Source organism: Bos indicus, chromosome 11, assembly GCF_029378745.1.
Source record: "Bos indicus isolate NIAB-ARS_2022 breed Sahiwal x Tharparkar chromosome 11, NIAB-ARS_B.indTharparkar_mat_pri_1.0, whole genome shotgun sequence".
NCBI lineage: Eukaryota > Metazoa > Chordata > Mammalia > Artiodactyla > Bovidae > Bos > Bos indicus.
In genome coordinates, this window is record NC_091770.1 from 72909070 (window position 1) to 72932588 (window position 23519).

Below are 23519 nucleotides of genomic sequence, written 5' to 3' on the forward strand. Positions count from 1 at the left end.
TCAGTAAATTGATTCCCACAATTTATGGTTCACACTCCACTGACTGTGGGCAAGTACCCACCTCCCCACCTGTCAGCGCTCAGCACCATGCAGGGCAGGCCTGGCCCTTGGGGCAGGGGGCCTGGGGCAGAGCAGGGAGCTGCCTGGAGCCACACCCCACTCTTGCTGAGCATGCTTAAAGTTGCATTTAGAAATTTCTGACTTGACAGTATCCCAACGAGCCTATAGAAGATGCTGAAGGCACAGCTTCATCTCAAGTGCAATTACCCAGGGTGGTTCCAGCCTGAGCCACTGCTCTGGGCCCTGCAACCTTCTAGGGATGGCTGTGTGCTATGTCCACTGGGGGAAGAGATTCTCAGCAATTCTTCCGGCAAAGTCATGATGATTCATGCCACTGTGCTCCAATCATAACCATTTCTGCTGCTTCAAATGGGACCAGCCCTGAACACTGGGGAGGCCACTGTTCAGCACAGCTGGCACAGAAGTCCAATAGAAAAGTTTTTTGTTGGATGGTGACAATCTGAGAGAGTGTGAACACTCACAGAGAAGGAGGGTCTCCAGAGCTGCTCTGGATTTCGGACGATCATGAGCGAGCTCCAGGCTTTGCTGGGATCGAGGCATTGGGGAGCCCCATGACCCTTAGCATCTGGGTGTCTGCTCTAACCGTGTCCATGGACCTCCTTTGCAATGAGCCCCTGTCACTAAGACAGCATTTGCCAAACTTATTGGGCCATAGAATGTTGGGGGCCAGAGTGAGGCACTCGGCCCGTGGCAAAGGTCATGAGGAAGGAGGCTCGACATACGCAAAGGCAGGATCGAGCCTCAGGAGTCCCCCTGGAAATCCTCGAGCATCTACCCCCATAACCAGAGCCTGCCTACTTTACTACTTTGTGCTCATCTACACCTCTGACTTTACCGGGGGCTGTCCCCCACCACCTCTTTCGGAGAAGGAGTTAACTTAAGAGCTCCAGTTAATAAAAACTCCTGGGCGTGACAAGAGTGTTTTAACCTACAAACTCCTCTGAAGGTTCTCTAGCCTGCCTGACAGGCTTGTCCGGCCACATGTGATTGCTCACAGCCTCCCAACTGTGAGAGGCACGAGATGCTTTAAACCTTCTAAAAACAGGTTCCTTAGAAAAGTTAGAAAACCATTAGTATAAGTATAGTGGGCTGATTAGAAATTGTATTGGTGAAGGGTTTTTCATTTGTTGAGCCAATGTTTGTTGCTAAGTCTCCATATCCCCTGCCCTTACACACATTAATGAATATATAGACGAAGTAAGTATTAACCTTTGATATTAATCACGTTAGACCTTAGGCTAAGTAAATTCTTTCCTTAACTAAAACCCACTACACCCTCACCCTATAGGAATGTAACTTTATTTGGGTGGCGTCTGTTTTAAGAATAATCACCCCTGGAGAAATAAGTGTCCTGGTTGACTGACCGCTGTCACAAGGAGAGGATCATAAATTGTCAGCAGGCCCCCCTGGCCAGAAGATGATGTAACACCCCTAAGACCTCTGTATACATTTGTATGAAGCACCTGACTTTGATAAAAGTCAGGACTGCTGACCCCGCCTGACTTTTGCATAACATCTCAGTGTATAAAAGTAGACCATGGAAAATAAAGAATTGGGATCAGTTTCTCGAAAGACTGGTCTCCCCATGTCGCTCTCTCACTCTGGCTGAGTCTCCATCTGGAGCTCGGAACCCGCCATGCTTACTAATTATGCCTGGGCTTCTAAGATCCGACCAGGGAGGCCTCAGTGTCTCCTCTCCTTCGGGAGAACGGAAGGACGCCTGCGGCCTACGTAAGTGGTGCAAACTTCTTGTCTTGAAGTTTTATTGGTCTCCCGCGTAAACCAAGCTACTCAGCCTCTTTTCTCCACTGAATTTTCCTACTGAGCTATCCTCATTCTATTACTCTTTACATCTCTAATTAATATCTAATTGAAGCTATTGTATCCTGATCCTCGCCGATGCCATCCCCGCTTTGAATACCCTGGATCAGCCGGGGCTGGACCCCGGCAATAGAACAATTTTTATTTTTATAACACAGGAAGAGCACGTAAGTTATAAATGCGAGCCCTACCATATGAATTCTCCTGTGAATTTCATTCTGAAAGGCAGATTATTACATAATAATCATTATGTAAATATTTTTCCTACATAATACATCTTCAAAGGAATAAAATACCACTGGCACCATTTTTTTGTTGTTGGTTTTGTGAAACCATCATCAATATTTCACCTAGTTGAACACAGCTTACAAAACTCTGAACAAAAGTAATTAGGCCATGTCTTTTTCTTTGTGACCTGAAAGAACTTAGCAGCACACACTAACCAACTGAGCTAACCGGCCAGTGGATGTGACCTAAAAACAGACCTTAAATCTAAGTCAGTTTTATGGGCAAAAATATATATATAATAATAATAGTCTGTCACTGGATCATTTTAATTTACAGCCTTTTGCTTGTGCGTGCAGTTGAATATTTATTAGCCAATTTTATTTCCTCTTGTTGAAAATATCTACTCCTGCTTTTTGTTAATATTCTTTGGGAACTAGGGCTTTCCTAGTGGCTCAAATAGTAAAAAATCTGCCTGTAATATGGGAGACCCAGACTGGATCCCTAGGTCAGGGAAGATACCCTGGAGAAGGGAATGGCTACCCACTCCAATATTCTTGCCTGGAGAACTGTCTGTGCTTATTATTCAATTATCCAAAGATATTTTTGCAAAGCTGTATCCTGTGTTTCTATATAGACTAATGGCAAAACATCATGTTTAGTTTGGAAGAATCATTTATAAAGATTATAATTTAACCTGTCACCAAAATCCTTCAGTGTTCCAAGGACTGTGGGTGTGGATCACCGTCCTCTTCTCTTTCTCCTGGGGCAGGAGGAGGAGCAAGGGAGCTCCTTTCTGAAGCCAACTCCTGCCCCAGGCTGATACTGGTAGCCAACATCGCCCCAGCAGAACAGAAATTTAGTACAGCCTTTCCCTCTGGCCTTCTCAGCTGGGCACCTTTATCACTGATAAAGAGACACCACTGGGCCTCTTTACCACTGATCTCAACCTGTGGGGGTGGAGGGGGCCCCAGGGATTCTGTTAGGAATTACAGATTCCACATTCCAAACTCTTGCTTACCCTTTTCTTCCCTGTCACCCACTCTTAAAAAAAAAAAAAAAAAAAAAATTGGCCTTTGTGGCCATTAACAACAAATATGAACTTATCGTTTTTTAGAATTTTTATTTTATTTATCTGTTTATTTTTGACCCGGCTGGGTCTTTGCTGCTGTGTGGGGTTTTCTCTAGTTCCGGAGAGTGGGGGCTGCTCTCTAACCATGGTGTGGGCCTCTCCTGTTGCTGAGCAAGGGCTCTAGGGCACTCGGGCTTCAGTAGTTGTGGCTCTCGGGCTCGAGAGCACAGGCTCAATAATTGTGGCACATGGGCTTAGTTGCTCCTTGGCACGTGGGATCTTCCCGGACCAGGGACTGAACTCACGTCTCCTGCAGTGGCATTCTTATCCACTGAGCCACTGGGGAAGCCCTCATTCACTCTCTTAACTACTTATACTATTCACGGTCTTGCTTTCTAACTCAAAGGATTGTAAAGTCCTAGAGGACAGAAACTGTATCTTATTTGTTTTTATGCTTTGCACCAGGTAAGTTCACAATACTTGTTAAGTAAATAACTTGTATTTAATTTTTGTGATTAATATTCTGGCATTAAAGTTGTACTAAACCATTTTCCAATTTTAAATGAGCACGTAAGGCCTAAAAATAAAAGTTGCTTCCTACATCAAGAACTAAGTGTTCCTAGCACTTTTTTTTTGGAGTGGTGGGTATCGGTCGTTAAATTGTTGAGTATATAATGTTTATAGGTTTCTCTTTGTTCATTGTTAATATGACCTTTCTAGTAGTAAGAACTGAAAAGTATACCTTCTTATTTTTACTTCTTGTACCTGTCAAGCCAAACCTATAGGTACTGGATCTTCTATATTTTGGGGGTTTGCAAAAAAAATTGGTTCTATATTTTAGAAATGATACAGTGCAAAGAATTAGTGTTAGGAAGTAAGCTGCATGCCATATCTTTCTGACAAAAATTGATGCTATCTGACTTTACTATCATGACTACAGCTCAGAGGCATTATGATAAAATTCAATCTACTAAAATATTCCACATATTGCAATATGGGTAATCCATGATTCAACTACCTTTTCTCAGTTCAAGGGTAAAATGTGGTAAAGTATAGTCATTCTGACACAGGGAAGAACTGTTACACTGATGGACTGCACGCAGGTTCCCACTCTGAGAGTCTCCATCTGTCTGTCTCCCAAATACCCACACCTCACCACTAGTCAATCCAGACAGTGTGAGCCAGGACAGCCAGGTCTCCTGGGCTACCTGCCTCTCTGCCCCTCACCTCCCTAGTCTTATCTCTTAACCTCTATAATCTCCTCATGTCCCATGTCCTTCTTGGCTTCATTCATGTCCTTCAATAACTTCTTGACTTCATTCAAGCGTTTGAACATTGAATTAAGAACATGAGGTTCCAAGCCTACAAGTGAACAGCAATAAGTTACTCAGTTAGGAAATGGGGAAAGAACCTGAATAGACATATCTCCAAAGAAGACATGAAGATGACTAATGGGCACATGAAAAGATGCTCAACATCACTAATCATCAGGGAACGGCAAATCAGAACCACAAAGAGATATCACTTCACACCTATTAGGATGGTTGTTATCAAAAGACAAAGGACAGCAAGCATTGGCAAGGGTCTGGAGAAAAGAGAATCCTTCTACAGTTAGCAGGAATGCAAACTGGTACAGCCACTATGGAAACAATATGGCGGTTTCTCAAAAAATTAAAAACAGGGTTACTATTTGATCAGGTAATATTAATATGTAACCTGAAAATTTGAAATCTGGAACTTGAAGAGGTATCTGCATTCCCACGTTCATTGCAGCATTATTCACTTCAGTCAAGATATAGAAACAATCTAAATATCTGATGATGGACTAATGGATTTTTAAAAGGTTCCCTGGTGGCTCAGACAGTAAAGAATTCACCTGCAATGTAGGAGACTGAGGTTCGAAGCTGAGCTGGGAAGATTTCCCCAGAGAAGGGAATGACTACCCACTCCAGTATTCTTGCCTGGAAAATCTCCATGGACAGAGGAGCCTGGCAGGCTACAGTCCATGGGGTCGAAAAGCGTTGGACATGACTGAGCAACTAACACTATATACATACAATGGCATATTATTCAGCTTTTAAAAAAAGGAAATCCTGCCATTTGCAACAATAGAAATGGACATGCAGGACATTACGCTAAGTGAAATAAGCCAGATACAGAAAGACAAATACTGCATGATCTCACTTACATGTGAGATCTAAAATAATTAAAAAGAAGCAGAGAGGAGAATTTGCAATGAGGGGCTGTCAAGGGCTGGAGGCAGAGAAGGCAATGGCACCCCACTCCAGTACTCTTGCCTGGAAAATCCCATGGACGGAGGAGCCTGGTAGGCTGCAGTCCGTCGGGTTGCGAAGAGTCTGACACGACTGAGCAACTTCACTTTCACTTTTCACTTTCATGCATTGGAGAAGGAAATGGCAACCCACTCCAGTGTTCTTGCCTGGAGAATCCCAGGGACGGGGGAGCTTGGTGGGCTGCCGTCTATGGGGTCGCACAGAGTCCGACACGACTGAAGCGACTTAGCAGTAGCAGTAGCAAGGGCTGGAAGAGGGGAAGATGAGGAGGTACTAGTCAAAGTGTTACAAAGTTTCATTGTACAAGGTGAATAAGTCCTGGAAATATAATGTACAACCAAGAGCTCATGATTAACAATACTGTATACTTAAAAATTTGCTAAGAGGGTAGATCTTTATTAAAGGTCTTTACTGCAAAAAGAAAAACAAAACAACGAAAAAGAATGTGAGGTTCCATTATTTCACTGTTAGAGACCAGTATGTACTTCTATCATGTAAATAATCATAGAACCAAGATAACTTCAGAAAACTTAACTATAGCTATTTTCATCAACAGTGGAATGTGTACAGCCCACAGAAGCCACACTGCTTTTTCACAAAAGTCTACTGTTCCTTGTAAGTAACTCTCAGCTCCCTGACATTAATATTAAGAAAGGCTCAAGAAAATTCTCAAGACTGGAAAAACATTTTTAGTCTAATAGGATTTTTTTTTTTTTGTAATGTTTAGGTCCACGGCAGTGAAAGTGCTGAGTCCTAACCACTAGACTGCCAGGGAATTCCCTAATAGGGTTTTTTAATTTAATCTCATTATAGAAAGCTACAAGAGGAGTTAAGAACTGAAATCCTACCAAAGGCTATGTGGAAAAACTGTAACATGGTTTTCTAGATGAAGACTGAAATGAACAGAACATGCTTGAATGTTAAGATGCAACCATGTTACATCTAAATATAATTAGGGATAATTTTTTTTAACCGATGTTGAAACACAGAATCCTAGGTTTGTACAGAACTTTAGAAACCAGAAAATCTAACCCCCTTCCCACTGCAGGAATCCTTCTTCTCCACTGAAGACAGACACAGTCATTCAGCCTCTGAATACTTTATGACATAAAAGGGCTCTGTTCTGTGGGATGACCCTTTTCTGTGTTAGACAGTTCCAACCATGAGGCAGTTCTTTCTGATGGTGAGTCAGAATCTGCCTTACTGCTATGTTCAACCAGCATCAGGAGGCTGTTTGGAATACTGGGAAAGACAGAGGTTACCAAGGCACACAGAACTGGGTTTGAATCCAGGGCTTACCATTTACCAGATAAATAAACAGCCTTGTCTCTGAGCCTCAATTTCATGGCATATAAAATGACGCTAGTGATTTCTCCCCTTTGAGTTACTACAAGGATTATAGTTACTATAAGGAAACTGTGTGTTAAGTGCCTGGAGTATGGTAGGCACCCATCACATGGTGGCCACCCTACCATTACCTGACCCTAGAGATATTTTCCCTCCACCTGGCAAAAATGCACAATTCTCTCAATGATCCCTCACATGCCATGGTTTCCAGACTCCTTCAGCATCTTGGCAGTTTTCCACTGGTTTTTAACAGAAAGAATTCCTCCACATGTTTCTTGTAAATAAGCTCCTTCAGATATGATCACTGAGAGCACATAATGAGTAAGTATTGGTTGGATGGACTAGCTCTAGAATATTATGGGCGGTTGCTAAGGCTGAGACATTCACAGGTGCTCCGTCTGCCAAGCCGCCCAGACACCCTGGTGGAGAAACAAGTCACACCTGCACGTCCTGCTCCAGCTTGATCTTGATCGTGTTGTACTCTTCGCAGTCCCAGATCCTCTGCTTGTTGAGCTGTTTCTCATAGTCCTCCACTTTCTTGATGCGGTTCATCAGATATTCCAGCTAAAGGCACAGGGAGACAAGGGGAAGGACGGGCCCCATCCCTGTTCTAACTCTGAGGGGAGTCTCTCTGCTCTCAGAACCCCTGTGCCCCAAGGCTTTGAACTCGAAGGCCATGGCTTACATTGCTTAACAGGGTCCTGACTCTATAGACTCTAAGAGTGCAGACCCTGCCATCAGACATTTGTATTTCTAAGAAAAAAAAAAAAATCTAACGGATTTTGGTCATATTATTTCTTTGTTCTTTACGTCTCTGAAATAAATTGATAATCTCACATCCTTTAGAATATGTCTTAAAACAGTTTCTAGGGCCACAAATACCCATGGCTGGGGGAGATACCCAGGACACAAAGGCAAGAGCAGCAGGACCAGTGAAACCAGAGGGCTACACACGTGGTACCAACCACCACCACCACAAGAGAGGCCGCCCACCGGCCCTGCTGCCGACCCGGCAGTCGCAGTCAGGATGTGCAGCTCCAGCAGTCTTCCCCAAGGTAGAAAAGCTGGCAAATTCAGCCTCAGCAGGAGCCACCCCAGACTCTACGAATCACCACTGACACCCGCTCCGCCTCCCCCACGGGCCACTCCCTGACCTCTTTGGCGTTGTGAGCCTGTAAGGCCCGCTCCCATTTCTTCTTATTGCTGGTCAGCAGCTCCTGTCTCTCCACCTCAAATGCTTTCTGCGACCAGAAAGAAAAAGGGCTCTTGTGTCTGCTTTCATCAGGCAGGTTCCACAGCATCAAAGAGCGCTCAGACAGCAGCAGCAGCAGCATCACATCTCCACCCACACAAAGTCGAACCCAAATGCAGACTTGTCAGGTTTCATTCACCCAAAGCACCGTGGAAGGAGCTGCATGGGGATTATTACAAAGCCTACGCTTCACAAGGATTGTGAGAGGAAGTGTGCCAGCCGTCCTATGTCCAGTGGGGGACGGCCAGGGCCTAGAAGTCACAGGACCAACCCTGGCTTGTATTCCACTGGGACTCGAGTGAGCGCATCACAGTGGCTGGGGTTTCCATGAAGCAAAGGCAGCATGGAGCTCACAGAAAGGGGGTGGAGAGGGGTGGATGGGAATGCAGAGACAAGTCTGTGCTAATCCAAAGAGAGAGGCCCCCGCCTCTTGGCTCTCTTCCATATTTGGAAAGGCCTGTCTGGATGTCGGTCCTTAACATTTCAGGCCAGTCCAGAGTACAGGCTCCTGGATTCTGCTTGGCACGCCCCTTTCCCCTCCCCACATCCCTGACTGTCATAAATACGTAGGATAAGTGGCTCAAAACCGCCTGATGTTCTGGAACACTGATCTCCCTCCTCTACTCCTCTTACTTTACCCTGTTTTATCTTCTTTCCAAGCGCTTATCACCGCCTGTCAAATTACATACATAGTAATCTATCTGTCTACTGTGTAGCTGCCTCTGCTAGAATACAGGTCCCACCCAGGACTTTGTCCCTGGTTGTTGCCCGGCCCCTGGCACAGCGCTTGCCATTTAGTAGACACTTGCATATTTGTTGGAGGAGGGAACGTATGAACAAGCAAATGAATGAAACCCTAGAGCAGAGACCTCAGTGAGAGCAGTGAGATGGAGCAATGACAGCAGTCTAGGGCCCTCCCTGGGTGGTTAGGACAAGCCAGCCTGCCCCCCAGGGGCCTCCTCCCAGGGCCTCCTGCTGGGGGCCTCCTCCCAGACCAGGGGGCAGCTCTCTCACACACCATTACCTCGATATTTTGGAGCTCCTGGCGAAAGGTTTTCATCACATTCTTCACCTGCTCTTCCATCCTCTCCAGGAGCAGGCAGATGTCATCTGACTGTTTCTTCAAATCCTTCACGTACTGGTCATCTTTCATTTTTAACTCCTAGAGAAGAGCACATCAAAGGTTGGTCACCAACTGAGACAGAAGACAGAGGCTGCCAGCCCCCCACCCCCAGACCACCCTCAGACCCCTCCCATCAGCTCATGCACCAGAAAATACAGCCGCACAGAGGCAAGGTGCTGGATAGGCTTCTTCCTCACCTATCCAGGGGGAAGCACGGGTGTTTGGAGCCCATAGGCTCAGCTCAGGGCAAAGCCTCAACGAGAAGCCCAGGATCAAACCTCGAAGGGACTACTTGCTGCACATCTCCCTGCAGGCTCCCAGAAAACCCGGTGGCTCCTGCCGAGCAACGAATGTCCATGTTCTAACATGGGCACACATCTACTACAGACTGTTCCATTCCTTAACTAAGCACAGAAAGCCTGAAACGGCATTTACTACAACAGGACATCTTTCTCTTAGGCAGCCAATGATTCTAAAATGACTACAGAACTTTTTCTTCCGGTTAAAAGGATATTGCCTGAGGGACTTCCCTGGTGGTCCAATGGCCAAGAATTCACCTTGCAAGGCAGGAGACACTGGTTCGATTCCACATGCTACCAAGCAACTAAGCTTGCACACCACAACTAAAGAGCCTGTGTGCCCCAACTGACACAGCCAAACAATAAATATATACTTTTTTAAAAACAATAATCTTTAAAAAAAAAAAAGTGTATAGCGTGAAACAACAAGGTCCTACTGTAGAGCACAGGAACTATATTCAATATATCCTGTGAAAAACCGTAATGGAAAAGAATATGAATAAGAATGTGTATCTATGTATAACTGAGTCACTTTGCTGTACAGCCGTAATTAACACAACATAGTAATTCAACCATACTTTGACTAAAAATATTTTTAAGTGTATTGCCCAAGCTGTACCACATTCTTGGTAACGAAGTAAGGCCTCTGCCTTTCTCCATTCAGGAAAAGCACGCATTCCCCCAGCTCCATCCCCTGTGGCGGGACCCAGGGCCAGGCTCTTGCCTGCTGTAACTCGCTGATCAGCTTGTTCTTATCTTCGATCAGCCCTGCGCAGTGCACCTGCTGGGCATTAAGCATTTCCCACAGCTCCTGAGGGATTCTCCGCTGCTTGCCTTCCTCCCACTTGACGGTGATCTCATCAAATTTGTCCTGGCTGGTCTTGACCTCGTTCTCCAGCTTTTCAAGTCTGCAAATATATAAACAAACCAGTTCTGGAGGCTGCTTTCCAAGAGTATGGGCTGATTCTCTAGGATCTGGAAAACAGGCCAGGGTACCAAGCCCTTAGAACCACTGCAAACCAAACCAGACTCTAAGAAATCTTCTTTTAGTTTAAAGCTTGACTGTAAACAACAGGCCAAGTAAACAAAGTGACCCAGGACAAAAATGGATCAGCATTAAAGCTGTACAAACATACACACAGTTCGAGAGTCAACTGGTCACATCCTCTGAGTAAGACGGTGACTCTTGATCACAAGCAGTTGACCACAAGTCCCATAGCTTGTGTTCAAACCCTGATTTTGCTACTGGCTCTCGACTTTAGGCAAGTTGCTTAACCTCTGCAGGCCCCATTTTTCTCAGCTGTAGAATAGAGAGGGCGGAAGTATCTACCTTCTTGTGACTGTTGTCAGGATTAAACATGATGATTTCCAGCACAGGAGTCACTTAACAAATGGCACTCCTATTATTATCTTTTAATAATAGTGGAACATACAAAAAGGAAAATACCACCATTAGCAATGAAAAATAGGAGTGGTCTCCCAGAATTTCAAAAATGCCAAAGAAACCATGTGATGGAGCACACCAAGGAAGGGACTGGATAGAAGGAGGCATTAGGGCTGAGATGTGAGGCCCCTTCTGACCAGGACATGTGCCTGCAACACTCTCCCAACTTCAGTAACCGGTTCTTCTATGAGATGGTCCCCAAACAAGAATGAAAACTCCCTTAATGAAAAGAATTACAACATAAATATCTCATGATCCCTTCTCTCCTTCCCACCTTCTAAGCTAGGGCATGGAGGACATCTTATCATTCCATTAACTTTTTTTTTCCAAAACATGAGTAACAGCTGTCGGATTACATTTCCAAAACCCACATTTATCTTACAGCCGCTACCCACAACCTTCCATTTCTCCTCAGGGGCTTCAAGAGAAGCCCAACTCCTCAATGGGGCCCTCAGGGCCTTTCCACAGTCACCCTGCTGGAGATCAGTCAGTTCAGTCCCCAGGCCTTGACAGGCAGTGGGAAATTTCAAGAATAAATTATATCAGGCTTCCCTGGTGGCTCAGGGAAGTGGTAAAGAATCTGCCTGCCAACACAGGGGACACAGGTTTGACCTCTGGTCTGAGAAGATCCCACATGACGTGGGACAACTAAGCCCATGAGTTGCAACTACTGGAGCCCGCGTGCCTAGAGCCCATGCTCCACAAGAGAAACCACCGCAAGGAGAAGGCAGTGCACCGCATGAAGAGCAGCCCCTGCTCCCCACAACTAGCAACAAAGACCCAACACAACCAAAAATAAATAAATGAATAAACAAATCTGAAAAAAAAAAAGAATAAATGATATCTTAGTGACAGTGGTAAAGCTGCTAATGGAGAAAACTACTCCAATACTTTGGCCACCTGATGCAAAGAGCTGACTCACTGGAAAAGACCCTGATGCTGGGAAAGACTGAGGGCAGGAGGAGAAGGGGACGACAGAGGATGAGATGGTTGGATGGCATCAACAACTCAATGGAGATGAGTTTGGGTAAACTCCGGGAGTTGGTGATGGACAGGGAGGCCTGGCATGCTGCAGTCCATGGGGCTGCAAAGAGTCGGACACGACTGAGTGACTGAACTGAACTGAACTGAACTTATGTAGAGCCAATGAAAATATTGTTGTGAAAATCGCACTGTGTATGTACCTGCTGAGAGAAGCAAGATGGCCCTGTGGGCTGCTTTTGTAATTGGACTATAGGTAAGGAATTCATTGAAGAACAAGCCAAAGAAGAGCTTACTTGAGGACCTCTGATCCTGATGTTATCAGTCCTCTGTGTGCAAACCAAGGAAGCGGAATCCTGCTAAGCAGCTTCTGTCTCCCTGTCAAGGAAGCTGAACCCTGGGAGGTAGGTGTGCCAACCACCCACCTGCTGAGGCCTGGAGCTGAGGGTTGGCCACAGAAGAGTTTCCATCATCCCCCGACCCTCTATACTTGCAGTTGTGGACTCCTTAACATGCTGCTTAACATTCTTTAACATGCTGCTACATTTGTACACAGCCTTCATGGGTCTGGTTTTTATGATTAAATGTCCGACTCTTTGTGGCCCCATGGACTGTAGCCTACAGGCTCCTCTGTCCATGGGATTTTCCAGGCAAGAATACTGGAGTGGGTTGCCATTTCCTTCTCCAAGGAATCTTCCTGACCCAGGGATCGAACCCGGGTCTCCTGTATTGCAGGCAGATGCTTTACCCTCTAAGCCACCAGGGAAGTCCTAGTTTAAACCCAGAACAACTTAATCTACCTTCTCAACCCCATCCTTTTCTTCCACCACCCCTATACATCCCTCACTTTTATGCCATTCCCAAGCATCATACAGTCTCATGCCTCTGTACAAGTTGTTCCTAATATGCCCACTCCTTGGTTCCTCCAACTCCTATTCATCCCTTATGGCCCACCTCAAATATCACTTTGCCTGAAAAGTTTTCTCTAATCTCTCCAGGGAAAATTAAAGGTCACCTTATACTGTTTCCATAACTCTTATACACAGCTTTGTCATGTAATGTACTGTGTGTGCTCAGTCGTGTCTGATTCTTTGAGACCCCAAAGATTGCAGCCTGCTAGGCTCCTCCGTCCATGGGATTCTCCAGGCAAGAATACTGGAGTGGGGTGTCATATCCTACTCCAGGGGATCTTCCTGACCCAGGGATCAAACCCACATCTCTCACGTCTCCTGTACTGGGAGGTGGATTCTTTACCACTGCGCCACACGGGAAGCCCATACATACCTTTGTAACGTGTGCTAGTCGCTCCGTCACGTCTGACTCTTTGTGATCTCATGAACTGTAGCCCACCAGGCTCCTCTGTCCATGGATTTCTCCAGGCAAGAATACTGGAGTGGGTAACCATTCCCTTTATTTTAACGCAAATCATGGTGGGGTGGAGGTTGCACATCTATCTCAACCAGACTATGAACATCAAGAGCAGAGGCCATGTCCACTCCTTTTTGTATCCACCAGGCTTTGAACACATTAGAAAGGTAACACTTAAGGAAGGAGGAGGGAAGCAATGAAGGAGGGGGAGAGGGAGGGAGGAGCGGAGGGAAGGGGGACTCAAAAAGGGCATGAAGTGGATCCTTCTAGACCAGGTTTGATAAAGAACTTGGAGAATTTGTGGACCCAGAGAAGAGACACTTCACATCCCCCAGGCTGCAGAGCCCAGGAGGTTCCTCACCTCTGACGCTTGATCTCTTCTTCCTCGACTCGCCTGTGGATCTCTCTGATATCTGCAGCTACCTGGATATTTGTCACCAACTCAGTGCCACAGAGCAGCAGTTTAGCCAGTTTCTGAAACCAAATAAGAATTTATAAAGCTAGAAACACTTGCACAACTGTCTGTAGCTGTGCGATCCAACCAAGCAGGAATTAAAAGCTGCTTGATGACTTATAACCAACCTAGATAGCATATTAAAAAGCAGAGACATTACTTTGCCAACAAAGGTCCATCTAGTCAAGGCTATGGTTTTTCCGGTGGTCATGTATGGATGTGAGAGTTGGACTGTGAAGAAGGCTGAGCGCCGAAGAATTGATGCTTTTGAACTGTGGTGTTGGAGAAGACTCTTGAGGGTCCCTTGGACTGCAAGGAGATCCAACCAGTCCATTCTGAAGGAGATCAGCCCTGGGATTTCTTTGGAAGGAATGATGCTAAAGCTGAAACTCCAGTACTTTGGCCACCTCATGCGAAGAGTTGACTCATTGGAAAAGACTCTGATGCTGGAAGGGATTGGGGGCAGGAGGAGAAGGGGACGCCAGAGGATGAGATGGCTGGATGGCATCACTGACTCGATGCACACGAGTCTCAGTGAACTCCGGGAGTTGGTGATGGACAGGGAGGCCTGGTGTGCTGCGATTCATGGGGTTGCGAAGAGTCGGACACGACTGAGCGACTGATCTGATCTGATCTGATGACTTTTAAGAGTAGAAGCTACTTAGCAACCCGTTTCCATCAGGACACTCATGAAGTGATGTTACAGCTTTTGATCTACAAGCATTCTGCACTTCTGGATGTACTTCAGTTTAGTCTCACTAGAGAAGGGACCAGCCCACCAGGACGAGGGCATGCCCTCTGGGCACATCTCGGCACTTTCTCCAACAGGCCTCTGAGTGATTGACACTGCCAGGGTCCTTTCTAAGAATCTCAGTTGGGGAGGTGAGACATATAATAATAATAGTTGTCCTGCAATGTCCATTTCCCCCCTCTCCTTTTAATAACAGAACACCCATTTTAGCTGGGCATTTGACCTCTCCAAAAAGATACACCTCCCAATATCCCTTGCAGCTAGAATGCACATGAGCAGCAGTGCCTGTGCCACTTCTGAATGGTGCCTTGAAGGGGAACCTGTGCCCTCTCCTGCCCCCTTTTTCTCTATCTCCCAGGCTGGCACGTGATGCTAAGTATGTCATGGTCAGCAGACAGAGACAACCTAAGGAAGGGTGGAAGGAGCTTAGGTTCCCAACCTCGAGGAACCCCCATATCAGCTCTGGACTATGTCCACTCTGAGCTATTAAATGAACCAGAGAAATAAGCTTCTATCTTGTTTAAGCTAATGTTATGTGGGACCTTTGGCTAGAGGTGTTCTAACACAGGCGACTCCTGTAATTGACTGCATGACCCCGCCCTCAAAGGCTACTGGAACCCCACTTCTAAATTCCTCTTTGTAAAGTTCACACTCAGCATCTTCACTCCTGACCTTTCGGTGATGTCTTGATTTCAAGATAATACATCCTCTCAACAAAAAGTTCAGGTATCCTCAGGTTATGTCTGAGTTTTTCCAAGTCTGTTCTGGAACTTAAAAATTTTCCAACTCTCAGATCATTTCTGAATGAGGAACCCATAAATTTCTCTCCTCTGAGGAGTCACTGAAATGATCAGAGACTCTATTTCCTCTCTCTCTTCTATGGAAATTTTGAAATGTGGCTTTAATGAATACATAACTGAACTTTAACCCAGATTTCCAGGGTGCTTCAGACTTTTTTAAACAGCTCCAGCCTTATCACTTGTGCCAAATGGTTTTAAATGCATAAGGAAGTATCAACTTTCCTGTAGTTTTGAGCAATTTTCTATTTTCTACTCAGATAATGTGAACATCAGAAATATCTGAATCAAGTATTTAAGATCCAAAGTAAAACTGCAAACGTTGCCGTCACCAACAGATTAATAGACACATCCTAACATTTTTGAGACCCCGGGTAAGAGTGTAAATGAAGGTCCACATATCACATACCTAAATATTTAAAAATTATAATTCAGTGTAATAAGCCATTAAACACATTGTGTCTTCCTACCTTGGCACCTTCATAACAGAAGTCCTGGTTTGAATTCATAGTATGACTCGGAGCTCAACTCAGAACTTGGTGGCTAAGGGGTAGACAGTATCAGCCCCCAGCCTAGAGCCCAGCCCCTGGCCACCAGCCTGGAGCCCAGGCCATTCTCTTCATACTCCCAGCTCCGCATCCTGCACCATGAAGGGCATCAGACGCCGGCACGTGAATTTCTCAGACCACACATGGGAGCTCTATTAAACCCTTTGGCCATCCCTAAGCAGAACAAAACCTAGGAAGTGGCTGATGCAGGCCTTGAAAGTGGGCTCAGAACCATTTGGACAGGGAATTTGGAGTTCTGTGCTCTAATGGGAGCACTTGGGCTCTGAATAAACTTGAGGCAAGTCTACTTGAGGGGACGCATCTGGAGGAGGGCCAGAACAGGACACAGGACTCTCCTCATTACCACTTTTATTCAATGGGCTAGAAGCATATCTAGTGCAGCAAAGCAAGAAAAACAAGTTTTTAAGTATCAAAATTGAACAGGAAAAGATAAAACTGTGATTTTCAGATGATACGATTATATGTTAAAAAAAGAACCCACAGGTTAACTATGAAAATTAACAAGTGAATTTGACCACGCTGCTGGCTATCAGGTCAATATGTCAAAACCAATTATACTTTTACATATCAACAACAAACAATTAAACCCCGACAAAAAGTGTAAAACATTGCTAAGTGATATTAAAGAATATTTATATGCAAAAGAAGGGGTATTTTATACTCATGGGTTGCAAATCTATATTGGTAAGATATTAATTCTTTCCCAAATTGATCTGTACTTTCAACCTGATCTCAATTAAAATCCCAGCAGGTTTTCTGGTGGAAATTGAGAAAATAATTCTAAAATTTATGTGGAAATACAAAGGGTCAAGAACAGCCAAGATAACTCTGAAGAATCACAAAGCTGGAGGACTTACTCTAGGGTATCAAGGGCTGCCATTTGGCTACAGTAATTAAAATAATGTGGAAGTGGCACAAAGATGGACAAATGACTAACAGAACAGAAAATCTAGAAACAAACACACGTGTATGATCACCTCGTTTGCAACAAAGGTGCATTGCAATGCAGAGGGGAAAGAATGATCTTCTCTTTAAATGGTGCTGGGTTAATTAAAGATCTATTTAGAAAACAATGAACCTGGGGCCCTACTTTTACACCACACACAAAAAATGGATTCCAGACAGATTATAGAGCAAATGTAAACAAACAGTTGAACAATGAACTGTCTAAAGACAAAGCATGGAAGAATATCTTTATAAACTTGGAGTTGACCAAGGCAATGGCACCCCACTCCAGTACTCTTGCCTGGAAAATCCCATGGACAGAGGAGCCTGGTAGGCTGCAGTCCATGGGGTCGCTAAGAGTCGGACATGACTGAGCGACTTCACTTTCACTTTTCACTTTCATGCATTGGAGGAGGAAATGGCAACCCACTCCAGTGTTCTTGCCTGGAGAATCCCAGGGACGGTGGAGCCTGATGGGCTGCCGTCTATGGGGTCACACAGAGTCGGACACGACTGAAGCAACTTAGCAGCAGCAAACAGGAAACAAAAAGAATTACCATTTTTTAAAAAATTATTGATAAGGTACAGGGTCAAGGGCAGTGGCCCCTCCTGCCCAGGTCTTGGAGAAGAACTAGTTGTTAATACGTTGATATTGAAAAAGGTAGCATTTTCTTTATAAACTGAAATGTATAAATGTTCTTTATACTCCTCAATGCCAACATGCATGTGTGCTCTGTCATACCCAACTCTTTTGCGATCCCATGGTCAGGGCCCTGCCAGGCTCCTCTCATCATGGAATTTTCCAGGCAAGAATACTGGAGTGGGTTACCATTTCCTACTCAGTGCTAACACTCTTCACGATTTAAGTCCTAAGTGAAAGCAACATAGAAAAGCTGCTAATAAAAACAATATTCTCTCTCTGGTTTTACACTCAACTTTAGAGTGCTCAGGATGAACAGTATTTTCAAGATTATATCAGTATCAACTAAAAGAGTATTTTCAGGATTATATACAATATTCCTTTTGTCCTTCACAGAAATGCTCAGAGATCATCCAGCTTTAGATAAAGTACCCTAAGTCCAAAGGGATGATGTGACATCTACTTCACAGTTATCAACAGAGCTGGAACAAATACCCATAAGAGTTCAATATTCTTTCCACTACAACAAAACATCTTATCCTTGACCCAGGACAGTCCAGGTAATTCAGTTGTTTCTAGATATCTCTAGGCTCTATAATCAGACACAACTGAGTGACTGAACTGAAATGAGGCTCCGTAATACTATTTCAGTAATTTGAATACTTTCTCTCAGTAACTGCATTTCAATTCCAGAAATGATCTCTTCTCCTCCCCACTTTTAGAAATCCCATCTATCTTTCTAAGACCCAGCTCCAATCCTAGTTTCTCCTTAGAACCTTCCCTGACCAGGCTGGCTGGGTGAGCTCTTTTCCATGCAATTAATTAAATGTGGCACTGTGCCAGTTGACGCTCCCTGCTTTGAACTACTGTTTATCCCTCCTGCACCTCTTGCTTCAAGTCCTTTATTACCTGTTTCAGGAGCCCTGTCATCACCATGGGACAGCGATCAAAGACTTTCTTTTAGTGTTCACTGGGTACAAGTTTGGCCCTACTCCACAGCCACAAAGAGGCCTTCGCTCATCTAGAACCTAACAGTTCCACTGGGGACACCGCATGCACACACATTTGGAAAGTCCAACAAGGCAGAAAATTGTCTATAGTGAAATAAATGAATGGTACAGACGAGAACGGTTCCATGTGTGACTTCAAAGAGTTTGACCTGTTCGCGGATGACATCGTGAAGAAGTTGGGCCGTGAGACAGTTTTAAAGTCTGGGAAGCAAGACTGAGGAGAGGGGAAGAGGGAAGGGAGAGGACAGGAGGGAAGAAGAGGGGAGGGGCGGGGCGTGGCATTGCCGCATCAAAGGCCCAGCACAGAAGAGTGAAGCCTACTGGACTGGTGGGACCCATTTATACCCCATTTCCTACCAGTCTGCTTTCTTCTTTCTGTTTGTAGCTCTTGCTTTGATCTTCCTCACTCTCCTTCTTCCCATCTAAATATTCTCCAAGAGCTTCCCTGGGATGGAAAAAATGTAGAGAAAATGAAGTTTAAATTCTAGGAAGTAAAATCTTTCACTCTTTTTTTCCCTAACTTTGGTTTTTGTTTTGTTTTGTTTTTAAATCTTTCTGCCGAGCTGTGCATGGCCTGGGGGATTTAAATTTAAATTTAAAATTTTCATAGTGTATTTCACCATATACAAAAATATATTCCATAGGGATAAAAATTCGAATACTAAAAAGAACACAATCCAGGATTTCCTTGGTGGTCCAGTGGTTAAGACTCTGAGTTTCCAATGCAGGGGGTGCCTGTAGGATCTTAGCTCGCTCCCCATGGAACCTGCCTCCCCTGCATTGGAAGGGCAGAGAATTTTTTACCCCTACCCCCACCACCCGAGGGGCATGTGGGATCTTTGTTCCTCCAAACCATTCCCTAAAGAGCGACAAGGGTGATCTTAACATGCTTAGAAAGTTGAGAAATTCTCACACTAGGTTGTTGGCCTGTGGGTAAGAGCTATAGCCGTATGGAAGGTCAAATGGACACTCCAAAACTGCACCCAAGTGCATAAAAAACAATACTGTAGACCAGGGCTATGGCAGGGATTAGCATCACCCTTAGGGATCTCAAGGACTTCCCAGGTGGCTCAGTGGTAAAGAACCTGCCTGCCAATGCAGGAGACGCAGGAGACGTGGATTCAATCCCTGGGTTGAGAAGATCCCCTGGAGAAGGAAATGGCAATCCATTTCAGTATTCTTGCCTGGGAAATTTCATGGACAGAGATGCCTGGTGGGCTACAGTCCACAGGGTCACAAAGAGTTGGACATGAGTGAGCGATTGAGCACACAATACAATTAGGGATCTCACAGATGTGGGAGTGGTGGTGCCTATCAAATCTCCATTTAATTCACTCGTCAGGTCCCTGCAAAAACTGGATGGATGGAGCCAAGAAAATGATTGTCAATTACTGCAAGCTCAAGAAAGCAGCAGTCCTAATCGCAGCTGCCTTGCAGGTCCTTGCTTGAGCATATGAGTGTGGCCTTAGGTACCTGGAATGCGGCCACTGATTGAGCCAAATACGCTATTTCTACCTCAGTCAGGAAAAAGGATTAGGAAGTTTATATCGAGGAGGAACAGATAATACACACTCATACAGCCCTTGTACTTGCAGGGCCATGTCAATGCCCCTGAGCTGACAAACTAGAGTCTGGATAGATCAGGACCACTTGGATATCCCACAGAGAATCACATTGATCTGTTATCTCAGGGCTGGCAAACTTTGGCCGATGCACCAAATCTGATTCATTTGCTTTTGTATGGCTCAGGAGTGAAGAATGATTTTTTTACATTTTCAAATGGTTTTTTTTTTAAAGATCAAGATGAATAGGCAGAGCACAGGGGATTTTTAGGACAGTGAAACTCTTCAGTACAATACTATGATGGTAGATACATGCCATTATATATTTATCAAGATCCAACTGTTGTAACCAATGTACCATTCTGGTGAAGAATATTGATAGTGGAGGAGGTTATACATGTGTAGAGTGTGTGTTAGTCATTCAGTCGGGTGTGACTCTTTGTGACCCCATGGACTGTAGCCCACCAGGTCCTCTGTCCATGGGATTCTCCAGGCAAGAATCCTGGAGTGGGTTGCCATTTCCTTCTCTAGGGGATCTTCCCAACCCAGGGATCAAATCCAGGTCTCCCACATTGCAGTCAGATTCTTTACCATCTGAGCCACCAGGGAAGCTTCTTCATACATGTGTGGAAGTAGGGGGTAAATGGGAAACCTCTGTAGTTTCCACTCAATTCTTCTGTGAAACTAAAACTGCTATAAAATATGAAGTGTATCAATTTAGAAAAAAAGACCTAAAGATGAAGAATATTCTGTGACACATTAACATTATATGAAATGCAAATTTCAGTGTCCTTAAGTAAAGTTTTTGTTGGAACACAGCCACATCTCTTTAGGGCCCTTGTGTCCAAAGGCCAGCAGACAACAAGAGAAGCACCGTCTTGGCAAGGCAGCTGACCCTGACCAGCAGGACGAGATATAAGTGCTGTTACACAGGGCGGGTGTTCAGGCGGTCACGGGTTCACGCAAATTCCCCTCGGTCCCCCTTCTTAAGACAGGCCACAAAGTCTGTGAGTGGACGGGGGTGGCAACCCCAGCCTGAGAATGGTATGGATATCAGCCTCAGACCCTGCAGGAAAAGGGTTTTGTGTCACACAACCAGTTAAGCCACTGAGACCAACAGAAGTGATAGCCGAGGTCTGCTCTGTAACCCCTTGTGGAAGGAAGGCAGGCTGGGAGGCAAGGAAGAAAGAAAGACCTCGGAGGACAGGTCATGAAGCCCCAACATCTTCAGGTACGGCCCACAGTGCCTGGCGCAGCAGGCTCTCCGTGAACGTGCTGGAGGGATTCCTTTTCCATCTTTCACTTTACTAAGTGTATCCAGTGCTTTAATATCACATACTTTATTTGGACCTTCTGGTAGAAAAGTTTTCTATCTCATCAAGAAGCAAGACCAGCTCACACGTAGGGCACGCGAGCCCCTCACTGCAGGGGCTCCGGCGTGGAGAAGCCACCACCTCATTCCAGCACTTGGGTCACCCGCACCCTGGGCGCTCCTCGGAAGAACGCGTCCAAACCCTGACTCACCGCCTCCGAGCTTCCAGGCGCGCCGCGATGCGCAGGCGCCGGGCCTGGATCCGCTCCTGAGGATTATCAGAATGTATGGAGGGTCCGAGAATTGGGGGGGCTAAATGTTCCTCCTCCTTCTCCTCCAGGACCCCCAAGGATCCCGGCGGATTCATGGCAGATGCCTTCCGCCCCCGGGGCAGCCCTGCCTGGACCACCTTGGGACTACAGCTTGGTTACTAACAACAAAGCTGTTGCCAGGGAAATGCAGTCACCTGACCCGCAGCTGGCGTGGTTGCGCGCGCAGCCACTAAGGCCGGGCGCACTGGTGTACATAGCGCTGTTATCTCAGTTTGGGGCTTTATTCCTCCTTGCCGCAATTACTGTGAGGACTGGATTGAATCCCCCATTAAGGCTCAGGTGGTATTAACAGAGGCTGGAAGACTTCAGAACTGAACCAAGTTGTGATTCATCACTTACCGACCCTATGATTAATTCTTCATCCATCAAATAAAAAATCCTCAAAATCACCATATTCATCTAATGTAATTCAATGTCTACTCTATGCCAATCACTGTGCTAGCTCCGAGGATCCAAGGGTTGTCCTTTCCTCGATGGAGGGGGTAGAATAATAGGTTCACTCAGAAATTCTGAACTAAAGTACATTGCACCCACCTGCCTGTCATCCATTCTTTTTTAAAATTAATGTATATAACTTTATTTTTGGCTGTGCTGGGTCTTCTTTGCAGCAGGGGTTTTTCTCTAGCTGCCACGAGTGGGAGCTACTCCTTGTTGCAGTGCATGGGCTTCTCATTTCGGAGCAAGGGCTCTGAGGCACAAGGGCTTTGGTGGTTGCCGCTCCTGGGTGCAGTAGTTACAGTCTCCAGGCTCCAGAGCACAGGCTCAATAGTTGCAGTACACAGACTTAGTTCTTCCGTGGCATGTGAGATCCTCCCAGATCAGAGATCCAACTTTTGTCTCCTGCACTGGCAGGCAGATTCTTTACCACTGAGCCACCAAGGAAGCCTGTCATCCATTTCTGTTTGAGCTCCTACTCTTGTGTATTCAGCCTCTATCGACTGTAGAATGTGAAAAACCCCTGCCATCAATAAATTTATATCTAACAAGGAACTGTTATCTTCTGTAGCGGTTTTCAGTAGGGTTACACTCCATCACTACCCGCAATCACATACAGAAAAAGGAGGAGAGCAGAGAAAAAAAGGTAGGAAAGGGAATGAGGCGGGGAGGAATGAAAGTTAAGAGCACAGAAGCACATTTAAACTTTGGAGGGAGCACTGTCCCTTGAAAAGCACTATTTCCTGGGTGTTTTGTACGTGTCAAATGTCACATTGCGACAAAAAATGCACAGTGCTTATGTAGCATTAAGACCCATTCGAAAACAAGCAGGATAACATTTGATTGAACCTTGTCCCACTGGCCTGAGAGACTCTCAGAAAAGGGCCTAGGGTAGTAAGAAATTGCAGACAGGCCCTGCCACCTTGGGTATGGTGCAACTTACTGTTTTCTCACCTGTACTGCCTGCCTACTCAAATCACAAGCAACAGTGAAGCCAAAGAAAATAAGCCCCTTGTGAATAAGCCCTACCCAGCGGCAAATGGAGTTTTCTTTTTTAAATTATTTTTTCCAAGCGTGCAAGGGGTAGGCAGATTTAAGAGCACCAATATCTTGGAGCAGCTAAATCCAACAGCTGCCTGGATCCTTGTCCCATATGTAGCCAGGGTGAGGAGTCTGGAGGGTGCAGGAGGAGTAGGTATTTGCTTCTGGGCCTCAGCCCTCTGCCAGACCTCTCTCCCCTTTAGTTGTAACTTCAAGCATTACAATAAACTTCCTTGGGGCCAAGGAACCAGAGGGGCAATGCATAGTTCTGACCGCTAACTCCTCCAGGTCCTGGGCCATGACTCCACCACCTGGGAGAAGAGAAACAAGTACCACCGTGTGTGCAGGTCAGCGGCTGGGAGTA

The 23519-nt window shown here is 45.4% G+C and overlaps 1 protein-coding gene across 5 annotated transcripts in view; it reads right to left on the minus strand.

The window, feature by feature from the left end:
• The window catches only part of DRC1 (dynein regulatory complex subunit 1), a 42988-nt gene extending 21205 nt beyond the window's left edge, over nucleotides 1–21783 (minus strand). For all 5 annotated transcript variants that reach the window (XR_011569347.1, XR_011569346.1, XM_070798993.1 and 2 more), the window contains exons 1-7: nucleotides 21560–21783; nucleotides 18831–18918; nucleotides 13669–13781; nucleotides 10239–10422; nucleotides 9117–9254; nucleotides 7995–8081; nucleotides 7282–7404 (exon numbers count right to left, since the gene is read on the minus strand). Coding sequence is in view for 3 of the 5 variants with exons in the window: in XM_070798993.1 (XP_070655094.1) it covers nucleotides 7282–7404; nucleotides 7995–8081; nucleotides 9117–9254; nucleotides 10239–10422; nucleotides 13669–13781; nucleotides 18831–18918; nucleotides 21560–21714 (888 nt within the window). In the remaining 2 variants the exon portion in view is untranslated. The remainder of the gene's footprint in view (nucleotides 1–7281; nucleotides 7405–7994; nucleotides 8082–9116; nucleotides 9255–10238; nucleotides 10423–13668; nucleotides 13782–18830; nucleotides 18919–21559) is intronic.
• Nucleotides 21784–23519: the final 1736 nt, after the last annotated feature.